At 45.6% G+C, this 13,407-nt stretch overlaps 1 protein-coding gene across 1 annotated transcript in view; it reads left to right on the forward strand.

Moving 5' to 3' along the window:
- Nucleotides 1-13,045, forward strand: part of cadm1a (cell adhesion molecule 1a) — a 386,715-nt gene extending 373,670 nt beyond the window's left edge. Inside the window, exons 9-10 of the mRNA XM_041952413.1 lie at nucleotides 9,075-9,203; nucleotides 12,911-13,045. Of these exons, the coding sequence (XP_041808347.1) occupies nucleotides 9,075-9,203; nucleotides 12,911-13,029 (248 nt within the window). The 3' untranslated portion in view covers nucleotides 13,030-13,045. The remainder of the gene's footprint in view (nucleotides 1-9,074; nucleotides 9,204-12,910) is intronic.
- The last annotated feature ends 362 nt before the right edge of the window (nucleotides 13,046-13,407 follow it).

A 13,407-nucleotide genomic window follows, 5' to 3' on the forward strand; every position in this document is an offset into this window, starting at 1 on the left:
CTCCTGTTGTAGTGTCAGATCTGAGGGTTACAAGACAAGACTGTGCCACTCCACTCTGTCCACTCTGTGCTCACTCTGTGCTCAGGGGCATGGGGGAGACAGGCACATGAAGAGGATTTCTGAACATGTTTTCTTTACTCTTAACTCTGTATACTTGAGTCATATGTCTGTTTAGTTAGTACTATCTCTGTTCTGTTATATAAATCTTTTTAAAAATGTCCTAAGAGTTGGCTGGACACCAATAAAAACACTAGAATAGAGATAACTTGCTAAACTTAGTACAAAGCAGTAATCTGGAAAGTTCCTAAGATCCCAACAGATACTGAGGCCAGAGGGATCTCAGTGGAAAATTACCAGTAGAAATTAGGTAAGAGATGATTCATTATGCATTAAAGGGGAAGACCCCCCCTCTATGAAAACACCAATAAAATCAGTGTAAAGATGTAACTTGATAAAAAGGATGTGGCCAAACTGTATGGCCAAGCCCCCTGACAGATGTATAAAAGGTGATGCGCAGAACAGAGTTTGAGCCTGGACTGTTTGATCTGTGAAGAGAATAAAGCTCCCTGGACTCAACTCTTCTGGACTCCGACTCTTTTTCCAGACTTTCTTGAAGAAAAGCTGATTTCTCCTAAGACTTAGAATTTTTAAGATTATAAGTGATAATATTAAGAGTTAAGAATTAGGCAAAGAATTATAATTTGACCCTGATCCAGTCAGTATCTGGTCCTTGGTGAGGCAGTAGGAGATCCCCGTCACTGTCACAACCGGTTTGAAAAAGAAGCTGAATGAAGCCGATGAGGTTAAATGTTAAGTTTATTGTCTTTGTGCTGTGTTCAGGTGAGTTTCTGTCAGAAAGGTGGTTTTCCGCAGCGTCACAGCTCTTCTGGAATCAGGATTGTTCCGCTGCCTCTTAAATAATTTCCTTTCTGGTGCTTTAGTTTTCTTCTCCTTGCTGCCTTTTCATTATTGTGACTTCTTCCTCTGTTCAGAACTGTTTTTCTTTTATTTGTCTCTAATTTATTTGCTCGTAATGTGCGTGTCTCTTGAGAACCCTCCGATTTTATGCAAGTAGTGAGTATCTGGAGAATTCCTGTAATCTCACGTGTTCTGGCTGAGATCTTTGAGCAGAGGTGCTGTAACAGACACCGGGAGGAATGAAGCCATCCCATCACACGACACGTTTCAGAATCACATTTAATCACTTCATTTCAACTCTATTTCACCCTGAAGCTGCTTTCTTTTTGGCCGTGTGTCTTTAACGGCGCCGCTGTCGTTTTAAAGTGAAGCACTTGTGACGTTTTAAGAAGGCTCAGTGAACCTCAGGCCGAGTCGCTCTGTATGCAGGCAGCGCGGTGAGAGAGGCGAGAGATTTAACTGACATCTTTAAATAGGTTCAATGAAGAGGTTCACTGGGACTTTAATCACATTCAGTCTTTAACCGAGTGTTGAGGACAAAGCACAGAAAGAAATCTGTGGAATTAACATGAAAACACAACACATATTAAAATCATGTTTCCTGGAAGCGATGCTCTCATGGTCAGTTTACTAAATGATTATTCTTTCAACTAACACGACTTTTCAAACTGGATCTTTTATGTTTTATGTTAAATGTGATATTCCATTTCATAACTTCTGTATGGACGCACACGTCCAGTCTGATCTTCATCAGGTGTTCTGCAACATTCACTACCGTTCACTTCACTGGGGATATTCCATATTTTATTGTTTAGTATATTTTATTGCCTTAGTATATTTTCATTCTAGTATATTTTTAATTGCTTTTACAAATATTTTTACTGCATGTTTATTTAATTTTAGTGTAGTTATCTTAATTTTATTCTTTCGTATCTTCTTATCTTTCTTACTATCTGTTCCTAACATGGGGGTTGCAATGCAAATTTCAAAGACAATAAAAGACTCTTGAATCTTGAATCTTAAAGAAGCTGCGGGGATGGAAGGAAGAGCTGCATGCATTCATATAAAACCAACAGTTAAAGACACGGTGATGAAGAGGAGCGCTGCATCGCTAAGAAGAATGACAGAGGTGACGTACAGCAGACAGTCAGCTCCACGTCAGATGAATTAAAGAACACGTCCAAAGCTTGTAGAACATCAAGTCCACCGTCAGTGCAACGGAGGGAGCAGTGGCGTCCAGAATCCAATACCTGCATCCTGTTCACCTCAGCATTACGGCGCTCTGACGATCTGTGATGATGATTGACGGGGATCTCCTACTGCCTCGCCAAGGACCAGATACTGACTGGATCAGGGTCAAATTATAATTCTTTGCCTAATTCTTAACTCTTAATATTATCACTTATAATCTTAAAAATTCTAAGTCTTAGGAGAAATCAGCTTTTCTTCAAAAAATGCACAGAGTCTGGAAAAAGAGTCGGAGTCCAGAAGAGTTGAGTCCAGGGAGCTTTATTCTCTTCACAGATCAAAAAGTCCAGGCTCAAACTCTGTTCTGGACATCACCTTTTATACATTTGTCAGGGGGCTTGGCCATACAGTTTGGCCACATCCTTTTTATCAAGTTACATCTTTACACTGATTTTATTGGTGTTTTCATAGAGGGGGGGTCTTCCCCTTTAATGCATAATGAATCATCTCTTACCTAATTTCTACTGGTAATTTTCCACTGAGATCCCTCTGGCCTCAGCATCTGTTGGGATCTTAGGAACTTTCCAGGTTACTGCTTTGTACTAAGTTTAGCAAGTTATCTCTATTCTAGTGTTTTTATTGGTGTCCAGCCAACTCTTAGGACATTTTTAAAAATATTTCTATAACAGAACAGAGATAGTACTAACTAAACAGACATGTGACTCACTAAGTAAACAGAGATTTCACTAAATAAACAGAGATGTGATTTCTTAAGTATACAGAGTTAAGAGTAAAGATAACATGTTCAGAAATCCTCTTCATGTGCCTGTCTCCCCCATGCCCCTGAGCACAGAGTGAGCACAGAGTGGACAGAGTGGAGTGGCACAGTCTTGTCTTGTAACCCTCAGATCTGACTCTACATGATGATGATGATGATCCTGGCTGCAGTGCTGTGAAGGTGGACGAGGGGAGTTTAGGCCTCAAACAACATGACGGCCGCACATTTAGTAGAAACATCCTGGAACGTAAACACGCTCACCTGCCGCAGGTGAAAGAGTGGTTGGCCGGCTGTGAAGCGAGCCCTTCGTCACATGACTGCACGAACCAATCCACACAGAGCATTCATCTGAACACAGCACAGTGTAACGCAAACACTGGACGGCAGCAGTGCAGTCAGGCTGAGGTCTGATCAGTATTGATCACTGACCGGCTCTTTTATTTCACCTGAATCTCTTTGGCTCCATAAATTTAACCATCTGAAGCTTTCGATGCTAACACAGACGGAGCACCAGATATCGCAGCTAATGTGAAGCTAACAGTGGAGACGTTGCAGAGGTTGAGCTGCTGTCAGACACTCGTTTGTCCTCCATCTCCGACTGTGACTGAGCGAGCAGGTGGAGCGCAGCGAGAGAGGAAGACAAGGTGTAAAGGCTGAAACGCTCTGTGAGGGCGGATGTCAGCGTGCCGAGTGAAAGGCGGCTCAGATGCAGCTGAGTGAAAATAATGGATCTGAAAAGAGCATCTGAAACTTTGATGAGTTTTAATTACCTTCACTGTAGAAAACTGAAGCTCCAACAAAACCTGCGTGAGACCGGCAGCCTCGAGACTCAACGAGCTCCACGAGGCTGAAAAAGAAATCTGAATGAGCTGTGCACAATGCGCGATCTTCATATCTGTCAGTGTGGACGGATCCCGACGAGCCCCCCCACCCACATCGCTGCTGGATCCTCTATCTGCAGGCAGCACGGCACACCGCTGACATCACTAATGCTTAATTAGCAGATTAGAAGATCCAATTAGGAGATCTCCTCTGTCTCAAATCAAGCCTCTGTCAACACGTCCCATGAAAATGAGATACTCCACGTTCCCACTTAAGGGGGGTGTGTCCCCCCCCCCACCCACTGCTGAAATTACCCCTCTTGATTGACTGCTACATGCTTTGTTTAGCCCTGTGGACACTTTGTTTGAAGCTCGTTTGTGATTAATCATTTATATTTGAGGCTCTTTTCAAAGGGGGGCCGAGCCGTGTGTCAGCGTTCAGACGACACGCAGGAACGTGCTTCTAATCACCTCGAGTCCTCGAGAAAACCCGGACAGGAATTCCTCCACATCGTGTTTGGAAGCGGTTCCAGGTCTGTCAGCGGCTCCGGTCTGAACGGCTTGAGCTGCAGAACTAAAGCAGATATTTATAGATACTCAGCAAACCATTGATCTTCATCAAAATACGTCTCACATCCAGACTGTACCTGGATAGTATTCAGCCTGATTACATTTACACCTGGTTATAATATGTCCCACCTGGAGATGCGATCACGCCTTCCTCCACCTTCTTCTTCTTCTTCCTTCCTTCCTTCCTCCTCTCGTTTGCACAAGTTAAAAAAAAAGAACAATAATAATAAAACAAACCAGCAGCTGCTCTGATTTCAGCTGTGCTTCATCTGGATGCTGGAATGCAGTCACAACTGGTGTTTGAGGATCGTGATGAAGACCTTTACGGATGAAGACCTGGTGTCGTGTTATCCAGCGGAGACACGCTCGCACTCGTCACGGTGACCACCTGGCGCCTCGCAGCAGGTTTTATTTCTGCCTGCGTTCTTGTTGTATGTGGATTGAAATCAGTTTCACTTACACTCGTGTTCACTGTGGCCCCCCTGACCACCTCTGGACCCAGATCACAGGCCGTCCTCAATGCGTTTTGTGCTTTCATGTGGTGGAGGAACGGCTCTCAGACTTTACTGGGAGGTCTCCTTTGAGTCATGACGGCTAAGTGAATGCCCACACGGCTTGTTGTGTAATTAATAGCATGAGATCGTTCCGGTTTTCCAGCCTGATGTGGACGTTCGGTGCTTTTCCTCCATGACAGACGTGACTTTTAACCAGAGGCAAAGCTTAAGACACTGACCCGCAGTCTGAGGTTTAACTCCCGCTGTGAGATAATAACACAAATATCCTGGATTTCAGCAGGTGCAGGTCTTTGCCGCTCACTGATGTCACGTGCAGACTGACAGCACGTCCTCTGCAGCTGTCCTCCACGCCGGTCTTTGTCCTCACCAACAGGCCTCTTTAAGACAACCTTTTTAATTAAACCGCTGGCTTCGTCATTCCGTCGAGATCTCTTAATGTAACTGACCGCCGGAGTTCAAGACACAGCGAGCGAGTCGAGAGAGAGAGAGAGAGAGAGCGTGTTGGTGCCAACACACGCGACACGAAAATCACGCTGCAGCGTCGTCCTGTGACAACAATGAATATGGATTGTGTTTGCACCTTCAGTGCTGGGGGGGGTTTCAGGAGGCGTCTGCGTGAGAGCGAAGCTTTCTGCTTTTGTTTCGGCGTTTCCTGTCATGTCTGTCAGGAACGAGGTGAACAGAACGGCTCCTGACGTCTCAATTATTACTCTATTATTTCTGGAGTGATAGAGAGAAGATGGGAACTGAAACTGATATTTGAATTAACAAAGAACATTTCAGTTAACACGGGAAGAAATGCAACCAGGTGGTGCTAAATATCACTTCTATCACATAATCCAAATATTTAGGCTTCTTCCAGCTGGGGCCTTATGCTGTGTTTGAGATGATTGATTCAGTGTCCTCAGAAGATGTTTCCTGCAGACTCTGTTGACCGTTTTCTTGATCTTTGTGTCTTTGACAGGTATTTTGAAAATTAACCTTTTTATTTTAAATTCTAGTGAAGATCACAAAGTTTCCAAATAAACCGGATATGTCAGAGTGAGATTTGGTGGAATGGGCTTGAAATATTTCTTTTTGATGGAAGGTTTGAATACTTCTCTCAATATGAGCATCATATAACGAGCTGTCAGACAGGATTTCTAACATTAAAGCATCCTGTGGGGGGGGGGGCTTTCCCTCCAGCATGCGGGCCGGTCCTGGTCGTCTTGTTCACTTACAGATGTTCGTATGAACTGAGGCATCAGATCACATGATGCAAACACCTTTTAAATTAGTCTAAACCAGCAAAGTTTGATGCAGACGACCAAAAACGATTCTCTGCCGCCGCCCCCGCCTCCCTGACCGCACCGCTCACACCTCCACGCTCCGCCACCTCCCCCAAAGCCAAAGTCCACATTAACATCGTAATAGAAAAGTGTGTTAAAGCACAGCTTTAGCAGCCTGACAAGAGCGAATTGGATGTCAGAAGGATTCCTGCTCCGTTTAATTGAATCTGCCCAGCACTAAAAAAGAAAATCTGAAGTCAAAATAACCTATTAGATCTATCAGGTCATGTTTTGTTGGGTTTGACAGATAGCACTGCTCTGCCACCCCCCCACCACCTCTTTTATTCCTGCGGGTCGGGTAATGCGGGAGCGTGGAGGTGGGCGGTAGCTGCTGTTATCCACCATGTTTCTCTCTCTGTTTCTGTTATTTGTTAATAAATTGTGGCCGGCTCTTCCCGTTTCCTGGAGCTCACTCAGCAAATCCCTTGAGTGTGGAAGTAGCTGGAGAGGCGTGTGGGGGGGCTCCAGTCAGTTACTACAGCTAATGGATGGTGGGGGCTGCTCCGCGTGACCTGACTGCTAAGAAGAGGCTGTTTGGTCGGTCTCCTGACTTTACTTGTTCTTCCATTTCCTCTTGTCTATAAATGAAGTCGTTAGCTGTACCTGTGTGGCTTCATGGCATCTGAACAGGTGAGAAGCACCTGAACGCATCAGCAACGTGAAGGTCGCATTGTCACATCTCAGCACCACATTTAGCCACGTGAATCTCCCACCCGTCCCGTGGCGATGAAAACATGTGCTCCACCTTTGTGCTGTGATTGGCCACAAACAGATAATAACTTTGGGTTGTCAAGGATACCTACAGCCAATCAATAGCTTTCACATAGCATCACAGCCAAGCGCTTCAGGGGCCAATTCCAGGCGTTTTATTTACTTAATGCCTTCTCAACTAACTACTATCAACTATTGTAGACTCTGCTCTACTGTTCACGACTAATCTGTGACGGTTCTGTTGTGTGCACAGCTGCGTTAAACTTAAGGGCGATGAAGAACATACTGCATGTAATAGATTGTAGAGCAAAGGTGGAACACTGAAGCTTTTGTGCCTGCTTGTCAGATGCAGATGTTGCACATTCTGCTGTAAACGTGTTGTTTTCGGCGTTTGGCGCCGGCGTGGTGCGCCTCGCTCCGCGCTGCGTATGCATTGAAGGGAGACGTGTTAACAGAGGTTGATTATGTATTCCGCTGGATAGTCTGAGGTCAAACTATTTGCCACTGTCAGTGTTGCAGGGAAAATTCTCCACGTCTGAAAAGGAGGCGTAGACGGCGCTGATGGGATTCATAAGAACCACAAGAAGAAGACTGCAGTGGGAAAAGAAACAAGCATGAAATACAGATTTTATATACAGCCCTGATTCCAGAAACGCTGAACGCTGTGGAAAACATCAAACAGGATGTGATCACCTGCTGATCCTTCTTCACATGAACTCAATTAAAAACAGCACAAAATATAATAATAATAATAATAATAATAAGAAATGTTATTTATAACGCACTTTACATTTGAATAGAAATCTCAAAGTGCACAGTACAGGCAACAATAACTATAAAAGCAATAATAACAGTAAAAACAAGCAACACAGCAAAACAATAAAAACAGTCAGCAGATAAAATCAGATAAGATCAGTCTGGATCAGCTTTCTGAAAAAGGAAGGTTTTGAGTATATTTACTGTCTGAGCTCGTCATCTTCATTGATTTCTGTAAATATCTGCTGATTCTGAATCTGATGCAGCAACACGTTTCAAACACGTCGGGACAGGAGCAGCTAAAGACTGGGAAAGATGTGGAACGCTCCAAACACCTGTTTGGATCATTTTCTCTGTAAATCTGGTGAATGGGTGATTCCTGGCAGTCCAGCAGGAATAATTCATTCCTGCTCAGTTTAATCAATTCCTGATTGCAATCTAAACTGTTGTTGCTGTGGCAGTTTTGTAGAGCAGTTATTAACATATCAGCCAGATAAAAAGGAGCTAAACTGGTCCCAGGAGGTAACCTCCTCTTACCTCTTGCTAGTTGGAAGCAAACAAAAGAATTTTATTTATCTATTTATTTATTTGAAAGGGACAGCACACATTAATGAACATCAGCATGTGAGTGCATGTGTAAATGTGTCGGAGTTAGCAAGCCTGCTAATTTACATCCGTAGTCCCTCGGCAGGTAATAGAACGACAGACACACAGGAGGTAGACGAGAAAAGAAAAGAAGGAATATAATAAAAACAGTACACAAGGAGTTCACATTAAAATACCCATTCATACATCGACATAAAGTGCAGTGTGATTCTATAAAGTGCCAGTTGTTAAAGTGCAAGTGCATGGATAGTTAAATAGATCCACATGTGGTGGCCCAATTAAGTACACAAAGATAATACATCACAGTGCAGTACAGTGCGTTGTGCATGCATACATACGTATATGTAGGCATGCACTGCACAACAACAACAACAAAGACAGTGGAAAGAATGGCGGACAGTCACAGAGCGCGGTACATACATCCATACATCTGCGAGAGGTCGGCCTGGCCATGATACCAGTGTTGGTTTGTTTTGAGCCAGTTGTTGAGGTGGTCCTTGAAGGTGGGGCATTCTCTTATTGTACATGGTATGTTGTTCCAGATGTTACTGCCCTTAACTGACATTAACAGATTGTCCAAAAGTCGTGAACACACATTGCAAAGCGTTGAACCTGTGTTACTTTACATCTGAAGTGAGTAAAGGATCAGAGCAAGAACTCAACTTTCTAAGAAAAAAACACTTCAGGAAAGCACTGGTCTGGGTTCAGGGTTATGAACACGGCAACAGGCGAGCGAGTCAGCCACATGGTCAGACGTCCGTTTGCAGCAGGTCTCTGTCTCGGGACATCTCAGGAGGGACGTGGTGTCTGACCGCTCCCCCCACAGTGTAACAGAGTGCAGTTCTGTCTGTCCACGCTGAGTTTGGCCTTCCTTTGCTTTCAGATTCACGAGCCGGAGAAGGAGCCCCCAGAACGGTGGACCACGCAGTGATTGGCGGGGTGGTGGCCGTGGTCGTCTTCGCCATGCTCTGTCTACTCATCGTCTTGGGGCGTTACTTTGCGAGACACAAAGGTAGAGCACCTGCACATGCAGCTTTATGACCGGCGCTCACACGTTCGATTGTCTCCCTGACTGAAATTCATTGGGCCACATTGTTAGGTTTAAGGAGGAGCTGTGGGGAACCTGAGCTGGGTCCGCTCTGAAGATACAACTGGCCCGGTTCAAGTCTGACTAACAGCCACCTGGCAAATAAATCTCCTCATTTTTATTTGGACAACACAAGACAGGATGCAGAAACTGAGCCGGGATGATAAATATATAAAAGCCAGGAGGATGCATTTACTGGGCTACTTCACAAATAAAGCTGTCTCTATTTACACAGATGAAACCAAACACAGCGAAGCTGGACAGAATCTGCAGCTAGGATGAAGTCCTGTTCTGATTCTGGGTCAGTTTTTGATGTATGATCGCTACACACAAAGAGCAACATCACCCCAAACTATAGAAACAAGAACATGGTTCATCAGAGCGCTGAAAAAACTGATGGGTAAATCATAAAAAACCTGAAGCATCATGACATATGTTGAGGCATTTTGAGCATTAACAGTGAAGAGAGCATCTTCAGAACCAGTTCTTCCTCCTCCTCTGTAGACTTCATCCTCCACGTGGCTTCAGCAGTTCATCAGCGTGTCCTCTTTGACTCAACTTTTCCTCTGGAAAAAACTTTTTTACATCCTAGAATCGATGCTGTTCGACTAATGGAACGATGCTTATTAAGGAAATATAACCTGCTGCCCTCAAGACCAAGAAATAATTAGAATCTAAAACAAGTTTCAGACTGTGATGATGTTTCTAATGGAGGAGGAAATGGAATCAGATGCTTTAACCTCGTCAGAGAGGAAATAGTGTAAATGAGGCCATTTCTGTATCCTGCTGCTGAAACAACAGCATGTTGAACTGGTTCAGGATGTTTTCCTCCGTCCAGTGACTCTTAGATGATTTATTAACACTGAAGGCCTAACATGTGGTGCGCCCACACTCAGGATCGGTTCTAGGGTCAGCGGAGATCTCTGGCTGAACCCTGACACCTCTGAAGGAGTCTGGGGTCAATAACCGATAAATATTACAATATGAACGAGGCCACGAAGAAGCACTCAGAATTCTTACTGAGAGGTTATTATTGAGAGGTCAGCGAGCAGGGCGGCGCAGAGGTCGCGTTCTCACGGCTTCTTGCTCATCGGGTCACCGTGCGGGCCACTTTAACATGGAGTCAGCCGGTCCTTTAAAAACACCCTGGTGGTAAATCCTGAGATGTGGGAACGAAGCCACATTCTGACAATAATAAGGTCATCTAAACTTATTAAGACAAAGGAAGCAGTGACATGATTAGCCGACCTGACCTTAACAGACCGTCTCACCTCCAGATAACCTTTACATGATGATGTGGCTGATCCGTCTGGTGGCTCATAGTGATGATTTGCCTTCCGTGACCCGAGAATCCGTCTCTCCAGGCGTCCTGTTATGTGGACACGGTTTAGGTGCGACCACAGCGTGACCATGTGTTTGAAAACCACAGAGGAGGTTAGCATAGAAGCTACCGTAGCATCAGTTTTTCTTCATCGAAGGAGCGAAGAACGACGCTGGAGGCTTTTTTTGACGGAGAAGATATTTTTGCTCTTCTGACCGAGCAAGAGAGTCACAGGGTTAGCCAGTGATTGACAGGTGGTTCATCCAATCACCTTGCAAAACTGTTGTTCTGTGTGACAAACCATCAGGTGACATGATGATCACATGCTGTCAGATTTCAGCAGTTACTCTGGTGACTGTAAATTCATCATAACTGATGAAAATGGAGGTCGGAGCTACTAAAACCAGCAGTAATTAACTGGTGCTATGATTCACTGTGCCGCTGTTTCTGCTGTTCACATGATTTTTTCAATATAAAACTGCAATAAGATGCAGATAAACAAATGAAGTGGAGGCCACGTCGACTGATGGCACGCTGCGAGTTGAAAGCTGTTTGCCGGATATGAATATTCATAAAAGAGCAGTAATGATAGCGAAGAGCTGAAAGACCGATTTTTATTTTAGAGTGAGTGTTGGAGCCGGAGGACGTCGCTCAGGGTTCAGGATGTCGAGGCAACCTTTAACTCCGCCAGTCAGAAACTTTCCAGAGTAACAATACAACAAAACAGCGAAGCAGCTACGGACAGCAGGGTTGGATTAACTGTGTCAGATGGCTGATAGCTGGATGGCTGCTCGAGCCAGTGGAAAAATAAAGATTCAATATTTTTGTCTTCGGTCATAAAAACCTGCCGTTAAACAAGAGGAAAAACAGGATTTGACTTTTCCTTCTTCTCTTTCACCACAGTTCTGTTAGAGCACACTGATTTTCCCCACATTTATCATCGCCCCTCCTCACTCGGTCTGGAGTTTTACATTAAGTGGCGTTTACGGGGGGGGGATGGGGGGGGGGGGGGGACTGCCCCGCCTCGTGGCCCAGTTTTTGAAAAACTCGCGCTAAAGTGCCCTCCTGGACTCCAAAACGTGTGCTTAAGTGTCCTCTTGGGAGCCAAAAACGCGCTAAAGTGCCCCCTGGGAGCCAAAACACACGCTAAAGTGCCCTCTTGGACGCCAAAACGCGTGCTAAAGTGTCCCCTGGGAGCCAAAGCACGCGCTAAAGTGCCCTCTTGGACGCCAAAACGCGTGCTAAAGTGTCCCCTGGGAGCCAAAGCACGTGCTAAAGTGCCCTCTTGGATGCCAAAACGCGTGCTAAAGTGGCCTCTTGGGAGCCGAATCGTGTGTTAAAGTGCCCTCTTGGACGCCAAAACGCGTGCTAAAGTGCCCTCTTGGACGCCAAAACACGCGCTAAAGTGCCCTCTTGGATGCCAAAACGCGTGCCAAAGTGTCCCCTGGGAGCCAAAACACGTGCTAAAGTGCCCTCTTGGATGCCAAAACGGGTGTTAAAGTGCCCTCTTGGGAGCCAAAACGTGTGTTAAAGTGCCCTCTTGGACACCAAAACGCGCGCTAAAGTGTCCCCTGGGAGCCAAAACACGTGCTAAAGTGCCCTCTTGGATGCCAAAACGGGCGTTAAAGTGCCCTCTTGAGAGCCGAAACGTGTGTTAAAGTGCTCTCTTGGACACCAAAGCGCACTCTCAAGTGCCCCCTGGGAGCCAAAACGTGTGCTAAAGTGCCCTCTTGGGAGCCAAAAACGCGCTAAAGTGCCCCCTGGGAGCCAAAACACGCTCTAAAGTGCCCTCTTGGATGCCAAAACGCGTGCTAAATTGCCCCCTGGGAGCCAAAACACACACTAAAGTGCCCCCTGGGAGCCAAAACGCGTGCTAAAGTGCCCCCTGGGAGCCAAAACATGCGTGTTAAAGTGCCCTCTTCAGTGGCGAGGACACACTATATGTGCCCTTTTTTCCTTTTCGCCCCTGCCCTTCAAAAAGTCTGTGCACGCCACTGATTACATTCAGGGTTTTTTTTGGCTGAACTTGACACGGTTAATTTGAAAGTGTGAGCGTTGCTCTTCTCCACACAAACATCGTGTCTGAGCCCTGATTTTCACGTGCCAGCCGTCGATGAAGAAGAGGGAAAGTCGCGTAGAGTCTGAATATTCCGGCTTGCTGGTGTTGGGTTTGTGTAAACGGACACACGGAGAAAGATTTGCATAATTAGGTGCTGTGGGATGTAGAGCCACATTTTAATCTTTTGTATCATCTAAGCAGCAGGCTATCATCCAGTCTGTGACACTGTCCTTCGTCCCTCCTCCTCCTCAGGTACCTACTTCACGCACGAAGCCAAAGGGGCGGACGATGCAGCGGACGCGGACACGGCCATCATCAACGCAGAGGGCGGCCACACCAACTCGGACGAAAAGAAAGAGTACTACATCTAATCCGAGCCAGACCCTCACTCCAGTGTCCTCTTTGGGACACCGAGCTGTTTTTGGGGCCGGGGCACGGGAGGGGGGGGGGGTCCGCGGAGGGATTTCAGCTGGTTCAGGATCACTTTTAGTGAGAGTAGAGGGGTCGAGGAGTAGAAGAGCGCTGGGGTTTTAAAGAAAGGCCTGGTTTTAAGCCGTTGTTTAGTCTAGTCTGCAGATGTAGATGGAATGTTTTGTGTGTAAAAAAAAAAAAAAAATCAAAAAAGGACAAAAAAGGGGGAGGGGGAGGGTTTTCGGTAAACTCGGAGGGGGACGGGTCGGGGGTGGGAAGGGGCGCCAGACGTTGCCAGAAATCACTGTAGAGAGCTTCACCATTCGACACCTCCCTAA

The sequence above is a fragment of the Chelmon rostratus genome, chromosome 14 (assembly GCF_017976325.1).
Source record: "Chelmon rostratus isolate fCheRos1 chromosome 14, fCheRos1.pri, whole genome shotgun sequence".
NCBI classification, from domain to species: Eukaryota; Metazoa; Chordata; class Actinopteri; order Chaetodontiformes; family Chaetodontidae; genus Chelmon; species Chelmon rostratus.